General features: G+C 45.9%; 1 protein-coding gene across 2 annotated transcripts; it reads right to left on the bottom strand.

The window, feature by feature from the left end:
* Nucleotides 1-552: 552 nt before the first annotated feature.
* On the bottom strand, nt 553-24,765 carry LOC144164338 (cysteine/serine-rich nuclear protein 3-like). 2 transcript variants are annotated; one of them, XM_077694842.1, is made up of 5 exons: nt 24,333-24,765; nt 21,306-21,455; nt 17,221-17,315; nt 5,229-5,486; nt 553-2,166 (listed from the first exon to the last, which is right to left on the bottom strand). In XM_077694842.1, exons 1-5 carry the CDS (start codon nt 24,523-24,525, stop codon nt 2,014-2,016), a joined length of 849 nt encoding a protein of 282 aa, XP_077550968.1. In that variant the 5' UTR covers nt 24,526-24,765; the 3' UTR covers nt 553-2,013. The 2 variants fall into 2 exon arrangements, with proteins under 2 accessions (XP_077550968.1, XP_077550967.1); XM_077694841.1 differs by having other exon boundaries at nt 21,306-21,479; nt 24,333-24,758.
* Nucleotides 24,766-25,161: the final 396 nt, after the last annotated feature.

Below are 25,161 nucleotides of genomic sequence, written 5' to 3' on the forward strand. Positions count from 1 at the left end.
ATGCAGCACTGAAGCAGAAAATACTTTCATGGCCTTCGCCTTCAAAGCACGTAACGGTACCTTACGTGCTGCGAGGAACGATTGCAGTAATTTTTCTCGGTTCGATGATTTCAGTAAACCTATTATACCGTGCCAGAGGATTAGTGCGTTATGAACAGGCCCAAATATTTTCTATTCTTTTACCTGTACAATCTTGGCTTTTGCAATTGTGCAGGGAATTCACTACCAAAGCAAAAGCAGAAGGACCATGGGCGGACCACACACGCTCCTGAAACGTGCAAACTTATTTGCACAAGGAGAGTTCACAGACTTTCGTCATTTATTTTCTACGGCTCACATTCGCGAGCGGTATGAGATCAAAGCAACCTTAAGGGAAATAAGAAGCCTCCTTTTAATCAGTTAAACTACCCTTGTCTTGCAAGTACAGAAGTACAGTAGTAAGCACTCTCCAAGCACGTCAAACGTTTGCCCTAAGGACGAAACAGCGAACTTTTTCTTCTCGAGAAACTAGTTTTATGTACGCAGAAAGGACAGAAGATGGGGTACGAGTTGTTCAAGTTATTCATTTTGCACCAAATTACATATGGGTTTGCCAAGAGCTGTCCACTATACGGGCAACTCAATGTTGTTTTTGAGTTCGCTTCGCTGACATTATTTCCATCGACGGTTTTCCGTCGACGCGTTTTCTGTCCACATAAAATACACGCAATATAGGTTAACTTATAGTGACTCACTAACTTCTGTCGAAAGCGTAATGTAGGATGATCACCTTCCAATACGTGGGGTAATTTTTGAATAATTTTTAAAGCCCTACTTTTTATATTCATTCAACTCTTACGATGGATGACAAAGTGAACTTCCAGAATTTTGGCTTATGCATGGCCTCCTGTGTTTCCCATTTTTAGCAAATTGTTTTCTTGAAAACTTGATAATACGATGTTTGCAATACTGGAAAGTGTATATCTTGTAAGATAAGTTTTTATTCACTCGCGACTGCAATTCAGAGTTGTTTGAGGTTGGGTCTATGTAGTAGCAACTGTAAAGCAGTGCCGCGCACCGCCTGCGTTAGCACGTTAACTTTCTGCACGTGGTTTGGCGTGCGTTCTAGTCGACGTCATAGTACGAAAGAAGAACATGTCTGTTCTGGCTACAAATCACGTGCAAAGTACCCTCCTGTTTTATCGTTTATTTCAGCACAATCAAATTGGTAAGAAAAGGAAGCGTAACTGGTTCAAAATGTCTTAGATAAATTGCATCACATTACAGAAGAGCAGCATTCTCCCCCGTCATAACGCCGAATCCACTATGCCGGGAAGTTATTAAGTTATTACTGTCGGTAGTAACAAAAGTGAAAACCCGTGGGGCATCTGCCATTAAAGTAACCAGCGTTGAAAGGGAAAATTTAGCGTATTCACTGTATACGTACACAGGCTGTCCCACGGCTTTTAGGAAATATTCGCATGGTGAAATGTGTTTCTTGCCCCAAACAAACATAACAGAATGTACAGGGTTACATAAATCTATCGGCCAAGCCTGGTTGCCACTAATATTACAGAAAGCGCCTTGTGGTAGGCATATAAGTGTCGTTCATAGCCTTCCACTACATGTGTTCTAGAAAACCATTCTTAGGCCAGGCCATTCGATGCCTAAACGACCGGCTCAGGGGTCATAAAAACAACGTAAAAAACAATCAGGTCGTTAGCTGGCGGTACCCTGCGAGAGATGTGGCTTCAGTCCTCTGTCGAATGGAGGTATACTTGTGGCCAATCACAAATGACAACTGCCGCACAAAACAAGCCCAGACGATTGAAAATACGGAGGCCGATATCCAGAATATTTGCAGCCAGTAGTATGGAAAAAAATCGCGACTTTCTGCATCGAATATTATGAGATCATGATCAGATACAGTTAGTATGTTAGTCGAACGCAATGCACGTAGGGAGCCTATTTAAATGGACTTGTAAGACAGCTAGAGAAGTTGCTCCTTCTGTCTTCCTGCTTGTCTTGTCAGTGCTATGCGTCTTGCTTGTGTCCTACGTCGAGTGCGAGCCGTGTCAGCGTCTGCTCCCGGTGCTGTCGAACTTTTTCCGAGTCGAACTTGTGACGACCAAATGAATTGCCGCAAAATTTGCGGGTGCATCTGCAGGGAAAAGATGGTTCGTTGACCTGAAAAAAACGAAGTAAAATGAAAGGTTGGTTCATTCGAGAGGTTGTCTTGTTAGAGTAACACTGAAACCACCATCACTAAAATAAGCTGTATAGTGAGGAATATATAGAACAGGCGTGCAACACCCAGTCTAGGTTTCCGCACGGAACTCATGATGTATCATGGGGAGCTCGTTGCGATTGGCTCAGGCCGGCAAAATTCACACAAAATAACTCCGGCGCGAAAAGCTACGAAGACGCGGGAAAACAACGGGGTGAGCACTGACTTCCAAATGAATTTATTATGAAGAAACACGAACTCAAAAACAACAAAATTAACGCCAGAACGACAGAAATAAATAGAAGACAACAGCCAAAAACAGAGCTATATAAACTACAAAAAACACCATGACCCCAACAAGCATTCAAGCACTTGGCGCATTCGATGAATATACCCGGTTATGTTGTATCCGATGTACACCACGTGTTAGGAAGAAAATCATTCTCTTTATGACAACGCGATATACGCCCTGCTCACATGCGTGATTCTCGATACCATGCGAAATGTCTTCCAAAAGTTATCAGGTTGTGTTATTTGCTGATTAAACAGCCAGACAATTTGGGCAGACAGTTTTCATCGTATGGGGAATGGAAGGCGGCTGGGTCAGCTCACCTTGCATTGATAATGATCAACCAGCGCAAACTAAACGGAACAAGAGAGGAGTACACACCACAAGCGCTCGTGTTGTGTACTCCTCTCTCGTGCCGTTTAATTTTCGTTGCTTAATCATTATGAATGTATACCAACCAGCACAGTTTTTGACCTTGTGGCATCTTGCATTGGCTTGGTGACTTGAGAAACGGCAATTTTCCGGAATACATGAATTTGGGCACGCGAACAATCGTTGTCAAAAGTGGTGGTTCTTGTATATATTCTTTTTTTCGGTTATCAATAGGCTTCAGTGTTTAGGGCGATCTTCGCACCTTCTGTGCGTCGAATATTTCCTGCGTTTGTCGTCTGTAAGTTTACACGCTCTTCCTTCGAGTATGACACACGCTGCTCTTGATGACCAATAGCTCAAGATATGCAAGTTGCCTCAACGTAATGCCATTAAAAGCGGTAACGCCACTTGTTATAAAATTGACAACTAAACCTTCGTACGGCAATACAAAAAGCTGTGGATACATTGCGTTAAGGTAACAAAACTTTTGCACGAAGAAATTTAGGATACGACCCGTATGAGAGCCGAGATGTCTTTTGTCGAAAAGTGTAAACGTTCATGGTAGGGGTCTAAATTTTAATTGTTTTCAAAGTAACATTTCAATCACGATAGAGTCCCCAGTTGTTCTAGGAGGCCATCAAAAGAGCTGGTTGGCGTGCATAGCCTGGTGGTGAATTTTGAACTCAGTGAACGGAACATTTCGGGTTTCACTGAAACACAGCATGCATGGTAGGCTTTGAAAAACCATCTATTGTCAGTAGGTACTAGCGGCTTTGTAAACCATTTGTAGTACCAAACACAACATCAACCCACACAACATTGCTAGCGGAGTCTTTTCGAATTTTACCATGTTTTGTCTCCCCATCACATGTCCCATTATGGTGTCGACCACCGAAAAAGTGGCCGCGCATCTGCTAACTTCGCTGCAAATGCCATCGAAAGACGACCGTGCCAACCTGCCGCCCCTTTGCCCACCCGTCTCGGTAAGTTTCATTTGACTGGAACCTTTCGTTACTTTAGGATTTCTTGCAATGCCACCGCATGCACAAGAAGCAAGGACGAGCGCTTTTGGTATTTTCGGGTCACAACACAACCTTCAATGCGTATTTTTTTTTGTTTCTCAAAAATCAAGCAGCCCGGCACATTTAATTAACAGAACATTCAACAGAACATTGTAATACCACGCATGTAGTGATGTTTTTCCTCCAATGTGACGAATGTTTTCTTTTTGCTGTTTGCTGAACAATGTTGACAAGCGTGTAGTGTGCTTTCAGATTTCCGGGTTTGGAAACGCTTTGCCAAAATGAACACCTCCATCAAGTAGTCTCTCCACTTCGGCCGCATGGCTGAATTGAGGGCTAGACCGGCACACCTACTGAGACATCAAAATCTTCAGGTTTGAGTAGCCCAAAAAAGACTACAGTCTTTAAAATGCTTTCTTGCTCAGTTGCCTGTCTGTCGTAATTAGAAAGGCTTGGCTTATACGCTTGAAAGTTTGTTCCCTAGGGACTTGTCAACGCCGTCTCGGCTGGCGTCACCTTCTGCGCACTACATCAGCCTTTCGTTCGCTCGCTCTGTGTTTCCGAATCCACAGAGCAAATTTTTTCCAACATGCCCCTATTACTGCCCGCGCAAAATAGTTGTTCTTTAAAAGGGCACGATTTTTTTCCTAGATATATAAGACGTCTGGGCTTACGAAAGCGCCAGATTCAAACAATAATCCACCATTTCAGCTCAGCATTCTTCGGACGTCACTCCGGCTTTTTACACCACTCTCGCCTTAGTACATTTTCAGGCTGACTGATTGATTGATTATCGCCTTGAACGCGCCTACGCTACACAGGTGATGAGGCGCGCCATAGTGGAGGGTTCCGGATTAATTCTGGCCACCTGGGGGATCTGTACGTGCGCTGAAATCTCGAAAACACCGGCGAATTCGGCTTTCACCTCCACCGGAAAAGTTCTCGTGGTGCGGAATAAAATACGCGCACTTGTGCTCAGCAGCACAACGTCTTAGTCACTGCACCACCGCGGGGGTGACTATTTCGGACGAAGTATTAATCCGGCCACCACCCTCCCCCTCCCTTCCCCCCGTAGCTCAATACTTGTCACGGTTGCGGAACTTCACCTATGAAACGGAATCTTAGCGCTGTATGAATGAAGCCCGAAAGTATCTTCCACTGCTGGAGAAATGCACCACGCTTTTCTCCGAGATGAAAAGTACCATAACAACGACGAAGAGGCACGCATCTGTCTACGGACATGCTTGTCGTTCGAGCCACGGGCGCGTAATTCACACTTTGACACCTGCATGCAAGGAAATGCTTCCCACCTTACGTATACACGGTGCAGTTGGCTTACTTGGCAGGGTATCCCTGACCTACAGCACGAGCACCTGTTCGTGATGCAGCGACGCACACAGGAACATCCGCAATGCAGGCGAGACTGTTGTATTTCGGAGAGTGTTTCCTCCTCGCAGAAGTCAATAGCCGCAACTCCATTGGCTCTCAGTAGGGCACCACGAAGCTCGGGCGGCACAGGCTGGATCGGACTTGCTGGTTCTTCCTCCCAGTCAGTGAGGCTCATCTCGGTAAACTCTGGACCGCTTCGTACACCTTTCTGTAGACGAATAAAATTATTCATGTTAACAAACAATGTTGCAATGGTTAAACACCTCATCATAACACCACTTACTTTAAGCGGAGTTCTCACTGCACGTCTCAAATGTCTGCCAGAGGGAAAGAAAACTTGAAGCGTGTAGAAAGTACAGCTGGTTTTGTTTTCTTTCAAAAATGATGCTTTGCCGAAATTGCCCTATGTACATGCTCTTTTGTAAGACTATCAGTGGAGGCAAGTAAAGGACATCCGCATAAGGATACGCACGGTGTATCTGACAAACGTACCGCCTTATATTGATATCCGTAAAAAACATGGTTCCGTAAAAAAACGGAGGGCCGAAGTTATTTTATGTCGAATGACTCTGTGGAGCTAAATAACCTTGTTCCCTCTACAAAACGACAGTTCATATTAGTTCAATCTGCCATGCGGGCGGGAACTGCCGTCAACCGACAGCCGATATTTGCCATCAGTGCCACCTTCGAAACCCTGTTGCAAATAACCAGTTCTCCCCCATCTGTACCCTCTGCGGTGGTCTTCACCTCTACGAATGCCCGCGATGCACCAAGCGCTACGTACAACCCATAATCTGCATCAAAGCTGGTTATGAGAAGCCAAAAGCGGTGATCATGGAGCCAGTGCGAGGTCCCTATCTGCCACGAGGCCGACGCCCAGAAGGACCCGCCACCGTTATTGCCGGACGGCGTAGCAGATCCAGCAACAGAAGTCCTAAATCTGAGAAGGCTTCGATACTTTACCCAACCCTAAACACAAAACCAGTAATCTGAGCGCATCGGGTGTCTCAAACAGCTTTGATCATGACCACTCCTCCCAAACTTACACCCCAAGTCAAACACGCCGTGCCAGGAGTCAGGACTGCCCATAACTCCTACAGTTCGTTTGACAACAAACAAAACAGTTATATCATCTTTCCAATCACGTTTTGAGGAATTCTAACCCTCTTATCAGATTACACTAATATCCAATACGCGGCAAACAAGCCAGACTGTGGAAGAGCCACCAGTATTACCCAACGTCTTGATTCTTGGAATTTCATCCGATTTTCGTGCCCTAACCGGAACTTTTATTTAAAAAAATTCATAATCTCAGGTAAGGCAACCATCTTTGGCAGGACATAATCCAAACGGGCACCTAGGCTTCCGTTGAAAGGTAAGAGGCCACTGCGGCTACGACGCCAGTTTTCACGTCTCAGGGCCTAACTCAATTTTACCGGACCCATAAAAATTTTTGAACCCACACGCGGCGCTCAGAAAAAGCACGAACTCATACCCAACAATTGCCCAAGGCCCGAATGCGTTAATTTTTTTCCAACGAGCATATTGCACACTGCCAATTTTCCAAAAAATTACGTTCCCTGCAATATACACTCCCGCAAAGCGTACACAACCCAGTCGTACCAGTCGTCTACACCCCTTTCTCCACTGAGGTATGGCAGACACCTGTAATCGACTGCAGGACTAGAGTATCCTGTTCACATAGGCAAAGGCGGCTAGGGCAACACATGGATTCCGGACTACGGTTCCACTCGCACATTCGAGGTGATTAAAATGCCTTCTGTCTGTCTCTTTCTCTCTCTCTCTCTCTCTCTCTCTCTCTCTCTCTCTCTCTCTCTCTCTCTCTCTCTCTCTCTCTCTCTCTCTCTCTCTCTCTCTCTCTCTCTCTCTCTCTCTCTGAAGAAAAAAAGCCATATCGAAGAAACACTATTGCAAAGCTAAAGTTATAGAGGAAGCTGGCTTTGGGCAAACCCAACTATTTCTGCTTCTGCAAAGGATATAGCCTTTGCGCCCTCACACGTGAGTTAGTAACTAACTTGAACGTTTTCGTTATGTGCACCCAAGACAATGTGAACACATGTCAGCAGTCTCATTGCCTGCGCTGCGTCGGCGCGTTAGAACCGATGCTAAATCAATGAATCAATCGTTCTATGCACCCCTCCTCTCGTTTCGTACTCGTGTTCATCCTTCTGCGTCTTGCCGCTACCTGCATACACGTGATTGGCAGCTACCCGGGCACGTGTTCGGGACGAGGCCTTTGGACTTTCGCGTTTCAGATTTACGCGTGTTCTGTAATAAGTGACAGGCGTTTGCTCCGCCAAGATTAGTCAAGGAGTGGCTTTCTTAGTAGAACAAGTGAATTGAAAATTATCTTGGAATCTCCATTGTCCGGAAAGGGCTGCTATAGTTGCGTTATTTTGTAGTCAACATTCAGTAGCCCCAAACTAAAAATATCGCTGCCTGCCATGACCAAACGCAACCGCAACAAATTACCAAGTAGCACGTTTCTTTCATTTTTTTTTTTCAACCAGGATAACATTGAAGAAATACACACGTCTTCTCTGGGGAAGCTCCTTCGATACGACCAATCTGCGGGGAGGGAAGCGCTTTCTTAAATCAATGCCTCGATCTAAAATCATGCTCATATTTCGAGAACGGAAACTCCGCTGGGACTTTTGTGATGCAACGTGTAGCAATTACGTTATTTTCCTATTAACGGTAATATTTATCGATCCCTTGAGTATCTCAAGTGAATTGAAAACGAAAGCAAGCGTATATTAAACACTTCACTGGTGCATCGTGGTATCGGTGCCATCACGTGCAGTAGTCGTGCGGCATGCTACCGGGTAATTCTTGTTTGATACTGATAAGGTACAGAATTAGCTATGTAGGGACGGCATTTGGCTTCTGATCCGGTTAACCGGGTTCAAATTCCATTCGAACCCAAGTCTGCTTTATGTATATTTTATTTACTTATTTTCTATTTTAATTCCGTCTATTCCCCATTTTTACATACATAAAAATGCAAGGACAGAAACAGAAAAGTACCTTGACGGGGTTTCTGCCCCACAATTAGGAGCGGATACTTACAGAGACAGAGTCCACATACATTTTCCTAACATACGTTTAACATACACACTAAACTTTTTTACACCCTTGTTGGCAAAAACGACGTAGCATAAGTGGAAAAATGGTGTTTTGAGCCTATTACACCCTCTTTCTTGAATCTAAGCACCCTTTTTCCAGCTCTACACCCTTTTTGTGTGAAAAAAGGGTGTTGATCAACTTCAACACATTTGGTTTTTCTTGGGGTGTGGGAAAGGGTGTGGGAAAGGTGTACAGCTGTTCATTTAAAAAGGCCATGCATGCATGTATAATTGCACTTTAAAGAACAACACATCCCCTCATCCCCTCGTCCACTCCTGAAAAATGCGTCGCGGAAAGCGACAGAGAAAAGAGCCAAGCAACCGATCGCCCGATTCATGGGGCCGAACACAAGCCACTGCCACGAGCGCTTGGAGCGAGCTATGCCCGTGGCCCGGGCCGTGCGAGCCACCTCTTTACTATCATCAACATACTACCCTCACCGCCAAGATACGAAGGCCGAGCAGGAGGAAGCAACTAGTAGGCGGTAGGCGACCAAAGTAGATGCGCTCATCTCGTATTGGAAAAACGCATGGCCGACGGCAGCATTACAAAGTTCGGGAGTAGCACGGCGACGGAAATGCAGGAAAGAAGGGAAGGAAAGTATTCGTAGAGCTGATATTAGTGTGAACATCTCGCCCGCTCCCTGAGTTCGATCACGCAGTCGAGGATGTTCAAGTACAAGAATCAGGACACAACCTTCATCAGAATGCAGGCTATCTCTAATCACCACACGTGTAAGGGCTCTAAAATGATGGCGTTCGCGAGTCAGATGGGGGTATGACGTTGTTGAATTCCGAATCAGCTGGCACCAACAGCATCACCCTCATAGGGCGGATGTACTTTCGCTGGACCACGCTTCAATTGACGTAGTAGAGCTCCGGTTGTCGCTGGTTCAGTGTGTTCACCTCAGAAAGGCTCAAGTCACGACAGTGTTCCACCGAGACTGACAGAAGTTAGTTGCTTCGAACAGTTCGAGTGGTCTGGAAAGCTCCGCTGTTCTAAAGGGCGTACAATATGTTGATGTTCCCAGGCTTGAAGGACACTTCTCCAGTGCACTTTGTGGCAGACTTCGTTCAACGGGAAAACGCAGTTCTTGAGCTCCAAACTGTGGAAGCCCAAGGCAGAAGAAACCTCAAGATCACTACGATGCAGTCCACCGTGCACTCGCTCATCAATCGTAGACCAATGTAGTCCAGTCGGCCGAGGATGAGGTGCTGCGTCTCAGCCATCCAGAGCACTAGACACCGCAGGAGCAGACCACTCACCATAATCTTGTGCAACTTGCTGCGGCGAGCTTCCTTCCCGGCTGCGGATTCCTCTTCCCCGTACTCATTTAGAAGGTTGTTGTGGGTGATGGTGTGTTTGCACTGGTCGGTAAGCAGGGTAGCCTGGTCGTCGCCGGCATGCTGATGCCCGGGACCTCAATCGCCACCCTGGTCGCCTCCCCACCCGCCGTAGCCGCAGGGATCAGAGGGAAATGCTCGCTGCCGTGGAAGCTGTCTTCAATTGACGTACCACGTTGTGGGCCCCTGGCAGGCACGCGTGTAGCGCCACAGCTTGTAACTGCTCACAGGTCGTTGTCGTGAGCTGTACTTATCGAGATGGTGAGTCACGCCACCGTGCTACCGGCATGACGATCGTATTAAGCAGATGCGATAGCCGTCAGGATCTTTTCAGGTGGCCGCGAAGCGGAGTCATTGAAGCTGTCTGGTTGCCGTTCATGATTTTGCCGTAACCAGGTTCACTTGGTGATTCCCGTGAACCGATTCGAAGAGCCGGCGCACGGATCGGAGGCGGAGAATCCTGGACGGGACAGCGCCAGCAGAGAAGCCAGCGCCGGGAGGAGAACGGCCACCGGCGTGCAAGTGGGAATGGCTCCCTCTCGCGACGAGCTGCAGGGCAACCTTCACGAGCTGCAGCGACGTCCGAACCGCCGGAGAGCCTCAAGCTTGGCCGCTCCGTGTCAGCCACATCATTGTATTTCGTTGTCACGAGGTCCTTGGAAAGCCCGGTGACCTGGCCTTCCCCGACGACGACGCAGTCGTCACTAGGCGGGCTGCTGGGTGTATACAATCGTCCCTCAAGGGAATCTGTCGCGAGCTCCACCAGTTTTTCCGGGCGATGACAATCCTCGCCAGCTGTGCGGACGTCTAGGTCGCTGACGAGCGGTCCACACGCAGAGTGCACATTAGTAACATTGCCGACCTCCATGGCTCTCTTGCTGTAACCGGGGAGTGCCGCGGTCTCGCTGTGCCGGATTATGGTGAAATCAGGTCTCGGCGCTGCGGTACTCCGAGCAGCAACAAGGGATGCAACCATGGAGGGTCTGGCGAAGGAGACGTGAGAACGGATCAAGGTGACCTTTTCGTCGTATTCAAAGCTGGTGAAGAAGTCAGCTTCCAACTCGTCTAAATCGATGATTTCCTGGACGCGCTTGCTAACCTTCATTTCCTCGTACTTGGTATTGACGGCGAGCAGGTACGAGCGGGTCTGCTGGATCGGTGAGTCAGGATCCTGTAGTAGTGATTCAATTGCCGCTACGCCCCTTGTGACACCTTGCCTCATGAAATCACTGCAGCGGCGTAGCTCCTCCATGACAGACGGTGGCAAAGCCAGGCGACCGGGTGGTTCCGGCAGGAGCACGAGCGGCGAGCAGCTTTCGAGGACGAGGCGTCTCAAATCAGCTGAATCCAAAGGAATGCGTATCCTAGCGTACCTTCGCGTCTGCGCCGTGTCAAGTCGGGTCTGCTCGTGCCTCGATATCCCGGGTTTGACGGCACCAGCTGATGGTGGATCAAGCAGGGAACGCAGTACCCAGACGTCCGCTTCTCGTGGGGGTCATGGAACACTCTCTGAGCGAGGCACTGGGCGTAGCTTCGTCTCTCCACCAACAGATATCGGCCCCTGCCTGCGCTCATCTTATACTTTATTTTCTACAAAATGATCAAAAGCAACAATAATTGTTCGTCTGCAATGATAGCTCGTTTCCATATACAGTGTGACCCGTGCCCTAAGTTTGGCGTTGACACGTGAAATATAAATTTGAACCTTTAAAATAAAAAAGACTAGTTGTGTGGCGAAAGGGGTGTTGACCGACTGCAGCACGCTTGGCTTTCTGCAGGGTGTTGAGACGGTGTTAAATAGGTGTTCAGTTCCAAAAAAACAACAGAGGAGCTTGGTGTCAACCTAGTTTCTTCCGGTGTTGCAAAGTTCCGCTACGTTTTCTAGGTTTGTGATATTCTTGCTAAGATAGAATAAGCTCTGTGGAGTGAGGCCTAGTTTAACGGGATTTTACACGGCTGTTCCAGTGCTTCCCCCCCACACTGAGAACGGACACAAGGGGAAACAAGCTATGTCGACCCCCATCTATGCTGTTTCTCCAGCCTTGCACTACCATTATAAGCTGCGCCAATTTTTTTTGCAATTTAGAGTCCCAAAAGACTAGTACTCTTCAAATCGTATAGTAAGAGGTGTGCATACGCTTGCGCCTTTTTTGATCACACTCGAGCAGGCTCCAAAGGACGCTTCACTGTTATAATACCTAATCTGTGATAGTGCACCCGTTACCCGGGGTGCAGTTCTTTTTCTCTGTGTTTTTTATAACGTCACCGAAACTAGCTCAAGCTTGAATAACCTAACTGGCAATACATTATGCCAATTTATATTGTGTGAAACATCGTGAGGTACAGAACATACTCCGCTTGTAGAAAGTGTTCTGTCCACCCGTGAATACAGATTCAGCACGTGGGACCGCTGGCGATCTCCTCTCTCAGCATGCCACCCGTTTTGCTTATCCAGGTTTAGCTTGGTTTCGTCGGTTTCAACAACGTGCTCTGCACTCTCGGCAATCCACCGGTATCAGCTACGAACGTGGCATCTTGGCAAGACGTACCAACGCCCGAATGTCTGCCTATCAGCCACTTCGCTGGAGGTGTGATGTCACCAGGGCCACCGGGTATAAAAAAGCTGCGTCTTGCGTCTTCACTGGGCATGGCCGACCGCTGAAAAATTTGGCTCTAAGCATTCCACCCGTTTTGCTTGTCCAGGTTGGCCATGATTCTTCATGTCGAAGTGATGACGTGCTCCTAGCGGTTCTGCCGTGCCCTCAGCGCTGCCTTTTCATTGCGTACGAGTGTTTTATGTATGAAATCTATTGTTGTGTGGCGAAGTTGATGCAACCCTGGTCCAGATATCGAGAAATCTTTAAACATGATTATAAAATCCCAGGAGTTGATGCAGATTATATATCCGACATGAAAGCGTTGCAATGCAAGCTTGATGTTGCGCTTTGCAGTCTAATGGCTACACTAGAACAGATTGAAAAATGTGTAACCGGTTTTGAAACTTCCCTGACGCCTATAGCACCAATCGAACAACACTTGCAGTCGCTCTATAAGTCTGTTATCTCGCAACAGCAAAAAGTATTGAATCTGAAAGATAATAGCCGGCGGTCAAATTTGGTTGTTTTGGGTGTACCGGAGGCTAAATTAGAATCTGAAGTATAATGTGCTGTTGGGCTAGTTGGTGCAATATGTATCCCGAAACTTGCGCTAAATAGACATAAACAGATGAAGGAAGACGGACGATGCGCATCGTCCGTCTCTTTTCGTCTGTTTATGTCTATTTAGCGCAAGTTTCGTGATACTTAGAATCTGTAGATGAACTGAACAAGAAGGTTATCGGCAACATTTTTGATCAACAACTTGGCGTGAAGGTTGCATCCGTTGAGCGTGTCCACAGACTTGGAAAACGTATCAAGGAGACCGGTAGCAGTGAAAATAAAAGCGGTAGAGGCGAACGAAAAACTCCACCAGTAATGTTGTACTTCCAAGACTTCAATGAGAAGATGGCTGTTATCAGTAATGTTAAGAAACTGGAAGGCTCGAAAATTTACGTTCAGAACGATTATTACAAAGCAACTCTCCGCAAGCGAAAACTGCTTTGAGAATCAGCGCGCAAGGATAAGGATGGAGGTCTAGATCCAAAACTTTATGGGTGATAAACTTAAAATTATTGACAAAACATACGTTTGGAATGATTGAACAAGTAGACGAGTTAAGCTCATTTCGTCCCGCGCGCAGTCGCAGTCGAAGTGACATGATCCCAGCAGTAGTTCTTATCGCATAAGGCTCATTGTGTTGATAATGAATGCCCAAAGTGTTGTCCATAATGCCGAATCCGTGGAAATTGCATTATTGCGCAGAACCCCGAAATAGAAGTAATACCTGAGACTTGGTTAAACTGCGATGTAACTGACGACTGCGTCTTTCCTTTATCGTATTCGGTTTTCACACGTGACCGTCGTTCACTAGGGGGGGGGGAAGGGGGGGGGGGGGGCTCTTTTGTTAAAGAATAATGAAAGCTGGGGTTTAAATCATATAGAAGACCACGAAAGCCTGCTTCTCAAAATAACCTTTTCTAGTTTCCCTTTTAACCTTTGTGCGCTGTACGGGCCGCCCAGTTCGAATTATTGTTACTTGCGAAAGCTTCAAGCTCATGTTTTGTGTTCGTAAAACCACGCTTATGCTTGTTGGCGATATTGATCGCGTCGGTGCTGCATAACACTGATATTCTATCTGGCATAATGTTAACATATATTTTAAATCAGGTTGTTTTCGAGCCCACCAGAACTTGCGGTGCAGCTAGGTCGTACTCGATCTCGTGTTGTTACAACGCTGTTTTTCTGATTATTCATTACGTGTGAGTGCTGAGATTTATGATCACGAGGTTGCAGTTTCCAATGTTTTTCTAGAACTTAAAAAAAGTTCGGTTGCAGTTAAACATGACTATGTCAAAGACTTGTCCAGGGCGAAGGACGAGTCTGTTTTGGATTACATTGATATATCTTACGAAAACTTTCAACGATGTCCGGAATTTATGGGAAATGTTTAAAGAGCATAGCAAATTTTGTCTAAAATCTTTTATACTGGATAAGAAACCATGAACAAAAATGGTCAATCTATGGGTTAACCGGAAAATTCTTTACTTAAAACGGCGAATTAAACGTATAAGGAAGACTCGCAGTCCCGGTTGTGATGTCTTATATAGGCTACTACCCGGCCAAGTGGATCAGTGGCCAAGGCATTGCGCTGCCTCCCAAGAGGTCACGGGTTCGATTCCCGGCCGCAGCGGCCGCTTTTCTGATGGAGGCGAAAACCAAGAACGCCCGTGTGTACGAGATTTCGGCGCACGTTAAAGATCGCCAGGTGGCCCAAATTAATTCGGAGACCTTCACTACGGCGCGCCTCATCGCCTGCGTTGCGTCGGCGCGTTAAACCCTACAATCAATCAATTAAATAGGAAAGTGTCCGAACTTTCCAGAAGCGTACAATGCGCAAAGAAATGGTATGTTTGAAAAAGTTTGCCACAGTTAATTTTAAACGATCCAGGAAAGTTTTGCTGTCACATCCACAGTGCACTTAAATCGGTTGATGAATTCTTGGTTGATAGCAAGATTGAAACATCTCTTCTCTTCACTGCTATTACTTTCGATTCCTTTTTTCATTCTGTGTTTTCAAACGATGAAAGAGATGAATTTTTCCTGGAGGCTCCTTCCGAACAGATCGCGCTTGTCTCTTATGAAGAGTTTTTGAAATGCTTCTGAGATTAGACCGTACGTTCACTTCTGGCCCGGATGAAATCCCGAACGCCTTTCTGCGTCACTATGCAGAATCGTTGTCTCGGTTTTTAACAGTCATTTTTCGTGTATCTTTTCGAACTTCCGTACTGCCCCATGATTGGCTTATAGCTAGAGTAGTTCCAGTTTTTATAAATGGTGACCGCTTGCATGTTGACAATTATCGACCAATTCTTTTAACATGCTGTTGTTGCAAGATCATAAAACATGGTGTGGCTAACCATATCCTTTATGTATTAAAAAAATAAAACATTGAGTCCTTTCCAACATGGTGTTACAAAGGGATTTTCAACCGTTAAGGAGTTGGTTTCCGCCGTTCAGTTTTAGTTCATTGTTAGATCACTCCGTGCAAATAGTTGTTTTGTTTTTAGACTTAAGCAAAGCATTCCACAGGGTTCCTCATGGTAGCCGTCGTTTAAAACTTAAAGCAGCCGGAATTGCTCTAACACTCGTAAATTGGGTTAATTAATATTTGAAAGATAAAACGCAACTTGTAGATATCGACGGTACTTGTTCCTTTTCTCTAACAGTGACACCAGGTGTACCCCAAGGAAGTGTGCTGGGGCCCCTCTTTTTTTGTTGTTGTTGTTGTATGCTAATGATTTAGTCTCTGTGGTTGGTGATACTGTGAATATTGGAATGTTCGCGGATGATATCATGATTTATACGGAAGAGTGGTCTGCGTCCGACCAACATCGGCTAGATAGGGCTTTATGTGACATTTATTCTCGGTGCGACAAATGTGGCATAATAGTTAGCACTAGAAAAACAATTATTTTGGGTATAACCATAAAAAGGAACGCTCTAATTTTTAGGTAGAAAATTAAAAACACCGTAATCAAGGAGGTAAGTAAGTTAAAATACCTAGGTGTCGTATTGAACTCTAGATTAGATTGGAACGACCACGTTCGGCATGTGACTTCTCCGTCATTAAAAATGCGGTCTATTACGGCATAAGCTTCAAAGTACACCTAGAAACGTTAAGCTTCTAGCGTACAATTCCATAATTAGGCCTAAACTGGAGTAAGCAGCGGTTGTGTGGAACCCGTACACGAACAAAAACATTAACGAATCGGAGAAGGTTTACAGGAGGGCTCTTCGGTTTAGTTATAATAAATATAAAATAACGGATTCTCCGTCATGTATCATGGCACTGAACAAACTCCAACCGCTACACATTACACGCCAAATTGCCCGCTTAGCTTTTCTAGAATCTTTAAATAGGGGTAAGACTGTATTATCACCCACTCCATTCATTAGTCAGTTAATCACGAGGAAAACACGGCACACACATACCCATAGTTTATCCCCATACTTTGACCGAACAAATACCGTTAGTTTCCATACTTTCCATGCACGGTAGACGACTGGAACAATATGCCAGAAAACGTTTTTATTGTAAATTCCAGGAAACCCTACAAAACCATTTTCCAAACTTTTAATTACTAAAGTTTAGGATTTTTGTGACGCTTCTCTAAGTTGTACTCGATTACCACGTCTTCCAGTTTTATTTGGATCGGAAACCCTGTTATTGCTGCACGGAAATGTAAATTTCACCGTGGCCTGTTCATTTCGAATGTCTCCAAGCGAATTCTGAGTTAATGTTACTCCATTTTTATTGGATTCTATAGCATTGCATTGTCTGTGTGTGTGTTTTTTTTTTTTGCCCGTCCTCTTTGCACCATTTTCTTGGTCTGCAGTATTAAGTAAATAAATAAATAAATAAAAATGGCAGCATCTCTCAGTGGATGATTGCAAGTGTGAGGAGTACATGGACTAGAAATGCCATCCAAGAATCGCCCCGACCGTCATTCGGTTTCAGCGGTGAGTTGCACCTTGATTATTCCCTAAATGAAGCTGCAACTCACGGCTGATATCGAATTTCACTTGATTTTCGCTTGATAGTTGTGTGCGCACGGATGGACGCGGACGGACATTGTGCGGTCCTAAGGTACTCCGCACCTAAAATAAAATACCTCCGAAGTAGGAGGTCTGTTACACCCTTTTTCTCAGTTGGCGGTCTTTTCCTATGCCATTTTTCTTGCACCCTTTTCTAAAAACATTAGCGTCAACCGCCATGCAAGCTAACACGGCAAGCATTAACTAAAAAGCACGCTGTGCAACCAATTGAGAAAGCATACGAGGAATAAAAACGTACCTTTTGTTGATGAATCCCCAGGTGGAGCCGCCGCTTCTCAACCTCGTGATCATCTACGCTCAGAGTTTTGCGCGACGTGTGCACGCTACCCATGCCTGCAACGACACACCTACGGGTTACCGAACAATGCCACCTATTCGGCGATTATGTCTGCTAAGAAAATGTTTGGTAGAAAATCACGCAATATTATAGACTGGAGAGGAAGATACTACCTCCTGCGGATCAGCAGCTAAGTAGAAAAGAGGAGATTTACTGGAGGCGTTTGCAGGCGGGAGTTTTCCAGAACCCAGTCCTATGTAGTAAGTGGCATCCCAAAGTCGTCGATCCAAGATGTAAGAAATGTAAGGGTCGAGCGGACCTCGTCCACATGGTGTGGACTTGTCCTTCGTACAAGAAACCGCACCGAAACGTAGCATCCTGGGAGGCACTACTCCTCAGCCGAACCTCCGAAACCCAGCGCAAGATCATCGGTCTCGCCCTAGAAGCCGCCAAGTCCCAAGGGATACCGGCCGACTGATGGGGGGAGGGAGCACCTAACGCTCCCTTTTTGACTGGTGTGTAATAAAGTTTTCACTCACTGACTGACTGGTAGAAAATTACTGTCTCTCTTCTCCCGATTGCCGTCTATCCCATAAATTGGTTTCACAAAAATTAGTACTCTTCCTTATATCATTGAATGAAACGGAAACTATCGTTTGTACGTAACTGCATTTATGCACAGGTGCTGCAGCGTGTTTTCACGAGAAATTGGCCAGGCGTGTCCGGTTGACATGTTTATTTTGACAACAATTTCATATATGTAGCTGTTTGGGCACACAGGAAAACACATCTGAAGTCAGTTTGTGTGAAGAAAAATTTTCCCTTCCTTGAAAAAATTCTCAAACCGGCTCGGGTCAGTGGCATATGGAGCGGCTCACAGAAAATTTGAAACTTCTATCGCTATAAAACAAAAACTACTGCAGCTATCACTCTATTTATTTTTACGTAAAGCCTTTGTATACTCTATAATGATTTGACGCATTCATCTTGGGCTCGCAAGCGAATTCCTGTTAATAAAAATTCCCAAATTGAAAACAAAAGTTTGAAAATTTCTCAAATGTGTGGTCTTTTTTCTCTGCATCTTAAGAAGCAAGGCAGTTCAACCTTTTTGCGTTATTCTCCATCCTTGCTGAATCCTTGTGCTCATTTTAATTTAGGTGGTCAAGATGGTTTAATTTGAAAAATGTACTGTACTGCAGATACGTAAGGCTTTTTAAAGATAGGCCACCTGCCACGTTTTTCAAATGTTAACAAATTGAAGCTGCGGTTGAGGCTGCAGCCACAAAGCGCCAAATATGGCTTTGTTCGCAGTATTGCGGTAACATACTCAAGTAGTTTATAAGGAGCTTATGACCGCAATGCAGGGCGACAAATGGAAGTTACAAAGAGAAAATCAGTAAATAAACATTTCTGTGAGTGCGCTTTCCTATGTTGACATCGTCATATATGTGAATGTTCCGAACAGGACAATGGCGTACCCCAGCTTCAAATGATTGCGCGGGAGCGAGGGCAACACTAGGCTGAGACGACAGTGGGTGTGGCCTTTTCGTTCGCTCGTCGCTTCTGGGCGTAGTTCTCACGACAGTGGCTGCCTTTCCTTGACGCCACGCTTTGTTTCTTTGTCTCACGTCATCCGGCTGACATGCCCAGCATACATTCGCGGCCATTTTATTTCTTTATTTCTATATTTATGTATTTATGTATTTATGTATTTATGTGTTTGTTTATGTGTTTGTTTATGTGTTTGTTTATGTGTTTGTTTATGTGTTTGTTTATGTGTTTGTTTATGTGTTTGTTTATGTGTTTGTTTATGTGTTTGCTTGCTTGCTTGCTTGCTTGCTTGCTTGTTTGCTTGCTTGTTTGCTTGTTTGTTTGTTTGTTTGTTTGTTTGTTTGTTTGTTTGTTTACAGATACTGCTGGTCAAAACTTTGGCCCAAGCAGGAGGGGCTGCACAAGACATAGGAATGAGACGCTTACGGAGGAGACCATTAGCAATAAATCTAATAGAAACCTTTCATGGTACCCTGCATCTTATACACGTATATTTCAAGAGCAACACGACAAAACACATTCACTTGGGAAATGATGACACTATAACGCTTCTGCAAAATATTTTGCTTTTAAAACATCAAGAGGGAAAGAACTCCAGTCTGTAACAGTCCTGGGGAGAGAGCTATTTTTTTAAGGCATCTGTTCGAGCGGAAATAGGTGCCAGAAAGAATTGATGACTGTGCCTTGTAGCCCTCGTTACGCGTGGTTTAACGCAGCCAAGGAGAGGTATTTTTATTTTGCCTGACAAGGAATCATTAAGAAATATCAGCCCACTGACGTCCGCGATCATCTATCGTTTGGATGATATTTCCTTTCACCAGAAGATATGGTGAGTCATGCCTACTGTATTTCCCGTGAATAAATCGAACGGCTTTTCTCTGCATCTTCTCTAAATGAGAAATGTCTTTTTGGTTAATGGACCCCAAACCACTGAAGCATATTCTAATTTCGTTCGAACACATGCATTGTACGCCTTTAGTTTAGTGTTAGCTGGAGCATTTTTGAGCTTCCGGCTTAGATACCAGAGCTTACGAAGAGGCGATATACATATATGGAATTTTTTCTGCGCGATGTTTTGCAGTTAGCCAAGATCTTCCCGTTCTTAGGGACCCTCCTTTCGAGCATGGGTGTACCGGACGCTGAAGGATCGCTCTGGAGCAATTTTGCTGGCGCTTGTTCACATGCTCTTCTTCCCCATCGGTGGCAGCAGAATTCATGTACGAAACAAAATGCACCCCGGTGCCTTCAGGCATAAAGTTTTATACTCACATATACTAGATGAAAATCTGGCACTACAATCGCGGGCCGTTGTGCGCGCCGCCAACACCGCTAGCGACGTTCCTAGCCGACTTGGCTTGGCTAGCCACAGGGCTTTTTTGTCTTGAAGCAAAAAACAACAAAATAGGGCAACGTAAGCTACACTGGCCGCGGTTGAGCAGTTTCCCGTGGACCTTGAAGGGCCCTTCTGCGCAAGCGCCAGGTAGCATTGGATTGAATTTGATTGGATTGTATTGAATTGGCTTGGCTTGGCTTAGATTGGATTGGATTTGGATTGGGTTAATTGTATCCAATCCAATTCGAGTACGGGCGTGTAGAGAATTGGGTCTGCACATTCGCCGGTCTGCGCATTCCAGGGGAGTGACGTCACAGCCGCGGCAGGCGCACCGGCGCCGGCGCGTGCCCAGTTGTGCGCCTCCCTTGCGCAGTAGCCAAGTCGGACGCTGCGCCGGAGCCGCTTGATAGCCGTTTCGCGTGGCTCCTGGAGAGCCGTGCTGCGCATGCGCGAGGAGCAGTGACTGGACTGGACCGGACCGGACCGAACCGGGTTGGATTGGGTTGAATTGAATTGGATTGAATTTGATTGGACTAGATTGGATTGGAAATCCTTTAAGTAGCAGTAAGCATGATAATCAGGTAATCCAAGACAACCGGGAAACCTAAGAATAACCAGCTGAACCTTAGCTCACGCTACGTACATTCTGGCATACCCGAGCAAAGCCACTGCTAACTTTTTTTCTTGTTCATTTTGCATGGAGCGTCCAAATAATCCCTGACAAATCTTTTCGGAGCTTCAACTTCATATTAACAAAACAAGTTTTATTAACGGTCCACATTGATATCGTTACGTGTTTTTTTTTTCATCCAGAAGCAACCTTTCAGCCTGTTCATTAGGCATGCCAAGGACAAGCGCAACGTGTCTGCCTGGCACATGACGAAACGCTTGCTGAAGCGGGGCTCGCTTACACAGTGGCGCCAGATTTCTCTCTAGCATATATAAGTATGAAACTCGATGTTTCAAATGCCCTACATTCACGGACACCAGTGCGCCGTGTGGTGGCTACGCGAGAAACCGAGGATTCTCCTCCTGTCCAAATGGAACGGCGCATTCGGCTACGGAACAGCAGCCAGCTGTAGCTTCTCGAAAGGTCACGAGAAAGGCACACAAGGCTTCGCTTTAAAACATCCGAAAAAGTAAATTTGAACCGTGTACGTACCGAGGGGTGCTCCACCTTCGGTAGGCACGGAGGTACGGCTTAGCGTCCGGTCGAATAAGTATGTGGTGACGTCCCCGAACGAGACCGTCTTCTTGTGGCGGCATGCCTTGCTCGCCTCTGCACTCTTGATATCACCCGCAGGGCCAGTTTCTTCAGGAGGCAGTCGGAGAAGCTCTGATAAATCAATGTTGTGTACTCATTTTTATATTGTTTACTTCCAGACATAAGTTCGAGCGCGAACGGGGAAAGAAAAAGCATGGAAAATGACACGGGAAATGGCATTGACATTGGCCGCCATTTCTTCTAGGACGTTAAGAACTACGTACACGGTGCCGACCACCGAGTGGACGAAAAACGGCGGTGTTATACCAGCCTATTAAGTCTGTGGTACCTGTGAAAATGTGCACGGAAACACATTTCCCGTGTTGCCCAGTCCCGGCCCGTATGGACGCGTGCGCTCCCTCTTTTTTTTAAGGAAGCGAGCACGTGCGTTACGACCAGCCGTTGCCTAGGAAACAAAAAATGACGCAGTTCCGGTCTCAACACCCAGCGTTTGTGCGTTCAAAATTCAGTTACCCGTGAACCTAGTGTCCACCTTTGCGCCGTTAGCAAAAAAACCTTACTTTACTTTAGCCCTACTCACACATACTATTAGCAGACACTGAAATACGGACAGATACCTTGGCTTTCAATTAGTGCAGCAAATCCTGGCGAAGAGCCGGGTATGCTCTGTAAGTAAATTAGGAGAGCTCGTGCCAAACATTGGTATGGAAAGACCAACGTTCTCTCTTAAAGAAAAGGGGATGGTATTTACTAACACCACACTAACCAGTAACTTGTCACAGTATCCACTAGGCTCTTAGTGCATTTGCAAACCGGCCACGCATAACCTAGTAAAAGGACACGAGTAACCACGTGGATCGCCTGAGCTTGCAGCACGACATAGACACGTTAAACACGTCCATGTCTCATTTATGGAGCAAATAAATTGAGCAAGGAAACCAACGCAGTGCATGAGGAAAACAACTATACCTTAGCTACCTTAGCAATACATCTTCTCTCGCTTTTATAGCCAGCAGCGGAAAGTCAGGTGATAGAGTCGGCGGGCTTGTCGCAAAAATCAAACATGTTAGCGATAATTTTGGAATTATGCATAATAATATGAGCACATATAAGTCAGCATGTGGATTTGCAAAAAACGTTTTAATTGTGACTGGGATTGGTTAAAGTACGGTAATTATTATGTTCAATAATTAATGGAGTTGTGTTACTAGCAGTGAATGTTAGTATTAAACAAGCAGCAATTACTAAGTGCACGATCTAGACTAGTAACGCTAGCATTTAGCTTCCATAATTAGTTGTAGGACCTACGTAACGTTCTAGGACTAGTGAAGATCGTACGGAATGACTAAATAGAACCTGTTACATTGTTACTACCTCTTTTTAGCATTTTTGTTAAGAATGTTCTGTGCATGCGCGCTTTGATTTGGGCCACCGCCGCGTTGGGCGTCCCTTCACGTTTTCGTTTGCAACTTGGCCACTGCGTAAGGTGAAAACAGCACACATCTATAAATTACTATATTTTTAAATTCCATGCCCTGATCCTGAGAAGCAGGGTCTCACAGTACAAGCGACACTGCTCCATCGTCTTGTCAGCAACGCTTGATAACGGAAGCGCAAGCTGGCACCAAGCATAATGGTTCCCGTATCGAAGTGCTCAAACGCCGAACAACACGCTTTCCTATCACGTTTGGACACCAACTCCCTTAATTCATTCCTACTGCGCATACACGTGTTATACCAAAAGCGCATTAAGTTTATCGACTCAGTAGAACGTTACTTGCACAATTCTTACTAGTGATGTTCATAATTGCCGCATTTTTTACGGCCCCTCCCCGGGTCCGGTGGTGGGGGGGGTAGGTTCTTCTTTTTCACCTGTTTCTCCTACCGCCCTAAACCCTCCTCCGTCCTAGTTTTACTTTTATTTCCATTTTCGTTAAACATACCTTGTTTTTTTTTTTCTGTTTGTTTCCTTGAAACCTTTCCTTTTATTAACGCGTTAGCGTTATTAGGCTCGTTTTTCGATTCCCGCGTGGCTCCTAGCCGTCCGCTATCAGCCGTGCTCATCAGGCGTCCACGGAAATACGTCACACCTGCCACCCGGAAACTGCGACTGAGGCAGCGACATTCGAGGGCTGCGCTGAACCTGTAATTGGGCGCTACGGCAACAGAAGTTTGGAAAGTAGGACAATGATACAACGTCCCCTGCGTAAGCAAGGTCACGCGTTTTCACTTGCCGCGCCTGCGCGGTGAAGTTTGTTCTATGCCCAGTCGGTGTAGCTCGGCAGGCACGGTCTCCAGCCGTGCCCGCAACTTACGTCATCACACCAAAGCTGGCTTCCACCACAAGACCAAAAATATAAATTCCCAGTAATTTACGCCCCGATGCTACTCGTGGGCTACGAGCCATGTCGTAGTGGAAGCCTCCGGAAGAATTTTGTCCACTTTAGGAACTAAACGTGCACTGACATCTCGACACAATGGCGTTTTTATTTTTTACTCTTCTTTATGTTCGCGGTGGCAGAGGTAGGAGGCTGTGCCTGTTTACTGAAGAATGAGCAGGATGTATATACTAAAGACCACGCGCTGCGCTGTTCCATGTATTTCAATGTATCTTGATAGCACTTCGCACACATAGATCATAGCGACTTTGCGCTTTCATGTGCCGAATGCCAGTCGATTATGATGCACAGCGCAGATTTACCTGCTTTACGCAACTCCGAGTAGCAAGTCGGTCTCAGTCCGTGGCTTTCATTCCGCGCTAGCACACTCTGTCACACTCTTCGTAGGCAACCTAATCATTGTTATTTCTCACCGATGTGCATAGCACAACCAACATTTCTGGAACACCACTTAAGCGTTGCGCTTAGAATAAATGCGGGCGCTAAGTTTCCATCGCGGCGGTATTTTACAATCTTGAAGACACAAAAAATGCAACAGAGGAAGGTGGCCTTCAGCATCACTCACTTGAACGTGGTATTTTCACCATGAAGTCGAAACCAGGTGCGTCCGTTTCTGCGGCGAGACCCGAGGTGTTCTCTAAATTGGCGTTGACTTCGGATGTAGTACAGACGTTGCGACACAGATGGTCAGGGTGATCGGTGTGCGGTTCAAGCTGCCACCCCAGGCGTGGCAGCGGCGTCACCAACACCGAAGCCATGGCCGCAGTGTAAATTCGACTGAATAAGTTGACTTCCAGGTGGCATTTGAATTCTTTTCTCTGTGGTTTGACGGACAGGGGATGGAATTCCTTGCCTCACCATTAAGCCATCGGGTTCGCCTGTCTGGCTCGATGTCTCTATGCCGATTTCGTTTGAAAGGCGCATGCGCTGTGTTTTCGAGTGGTAGTTTGGCTTATCTTGGGCCTTTCGTGGTTGTTTGGCGTTCCAACAGTTATCTTCAAGTTAACGGTAGCCAACTGATGCGTTCGTTTGACCCCTCGGTCTGTTCGGTGCATTTTCTTGCGCGGAATCCGCTTCTGCTCTGTGCACCCGTCGAAACTAGACCACAACGCTCTGGCTGCTGAGACTTCCATTTGCAATCAGCAATCAATGACGCATCCTTGTTGGTCTCTTTATCCCTCTTCTTCTCCTTCGAATCAATGTTGAGGCGCATGGGTTTTTTGTTGTATCTTCATATATCCCATTTTATACAATTACCCAGTATTCCAAGTTCACGAAACCTCTACACCTCTTCCAGTCATGTGCTAGAACGTCAAGCCAGAACACTCCTGAGACTTCGGCTACCTTTGAAAAACGTGGGCGGACCGTGGAGCGAGCGGTAGGGGTACCGGTTT

The sequence above is a fragment of the Haemaphysalis longicornis genome, unplaced genomic scaffold (assembly GCF_048455015.1).
Source record: "Haemaphysalis longicornis isolate Haplotype H1 unplaced genomic scaffold, Haemaphysalis longicornis Haplotype H1 scaffold_13, whole genome shotgun sequence".
Lineage (NCBI taxonomy): Eukaryota > Metazoa > Arthropoda > Arachnida > Ixodida > Ixodidae > Haemaphysalis > Haemaphysalis longicornis.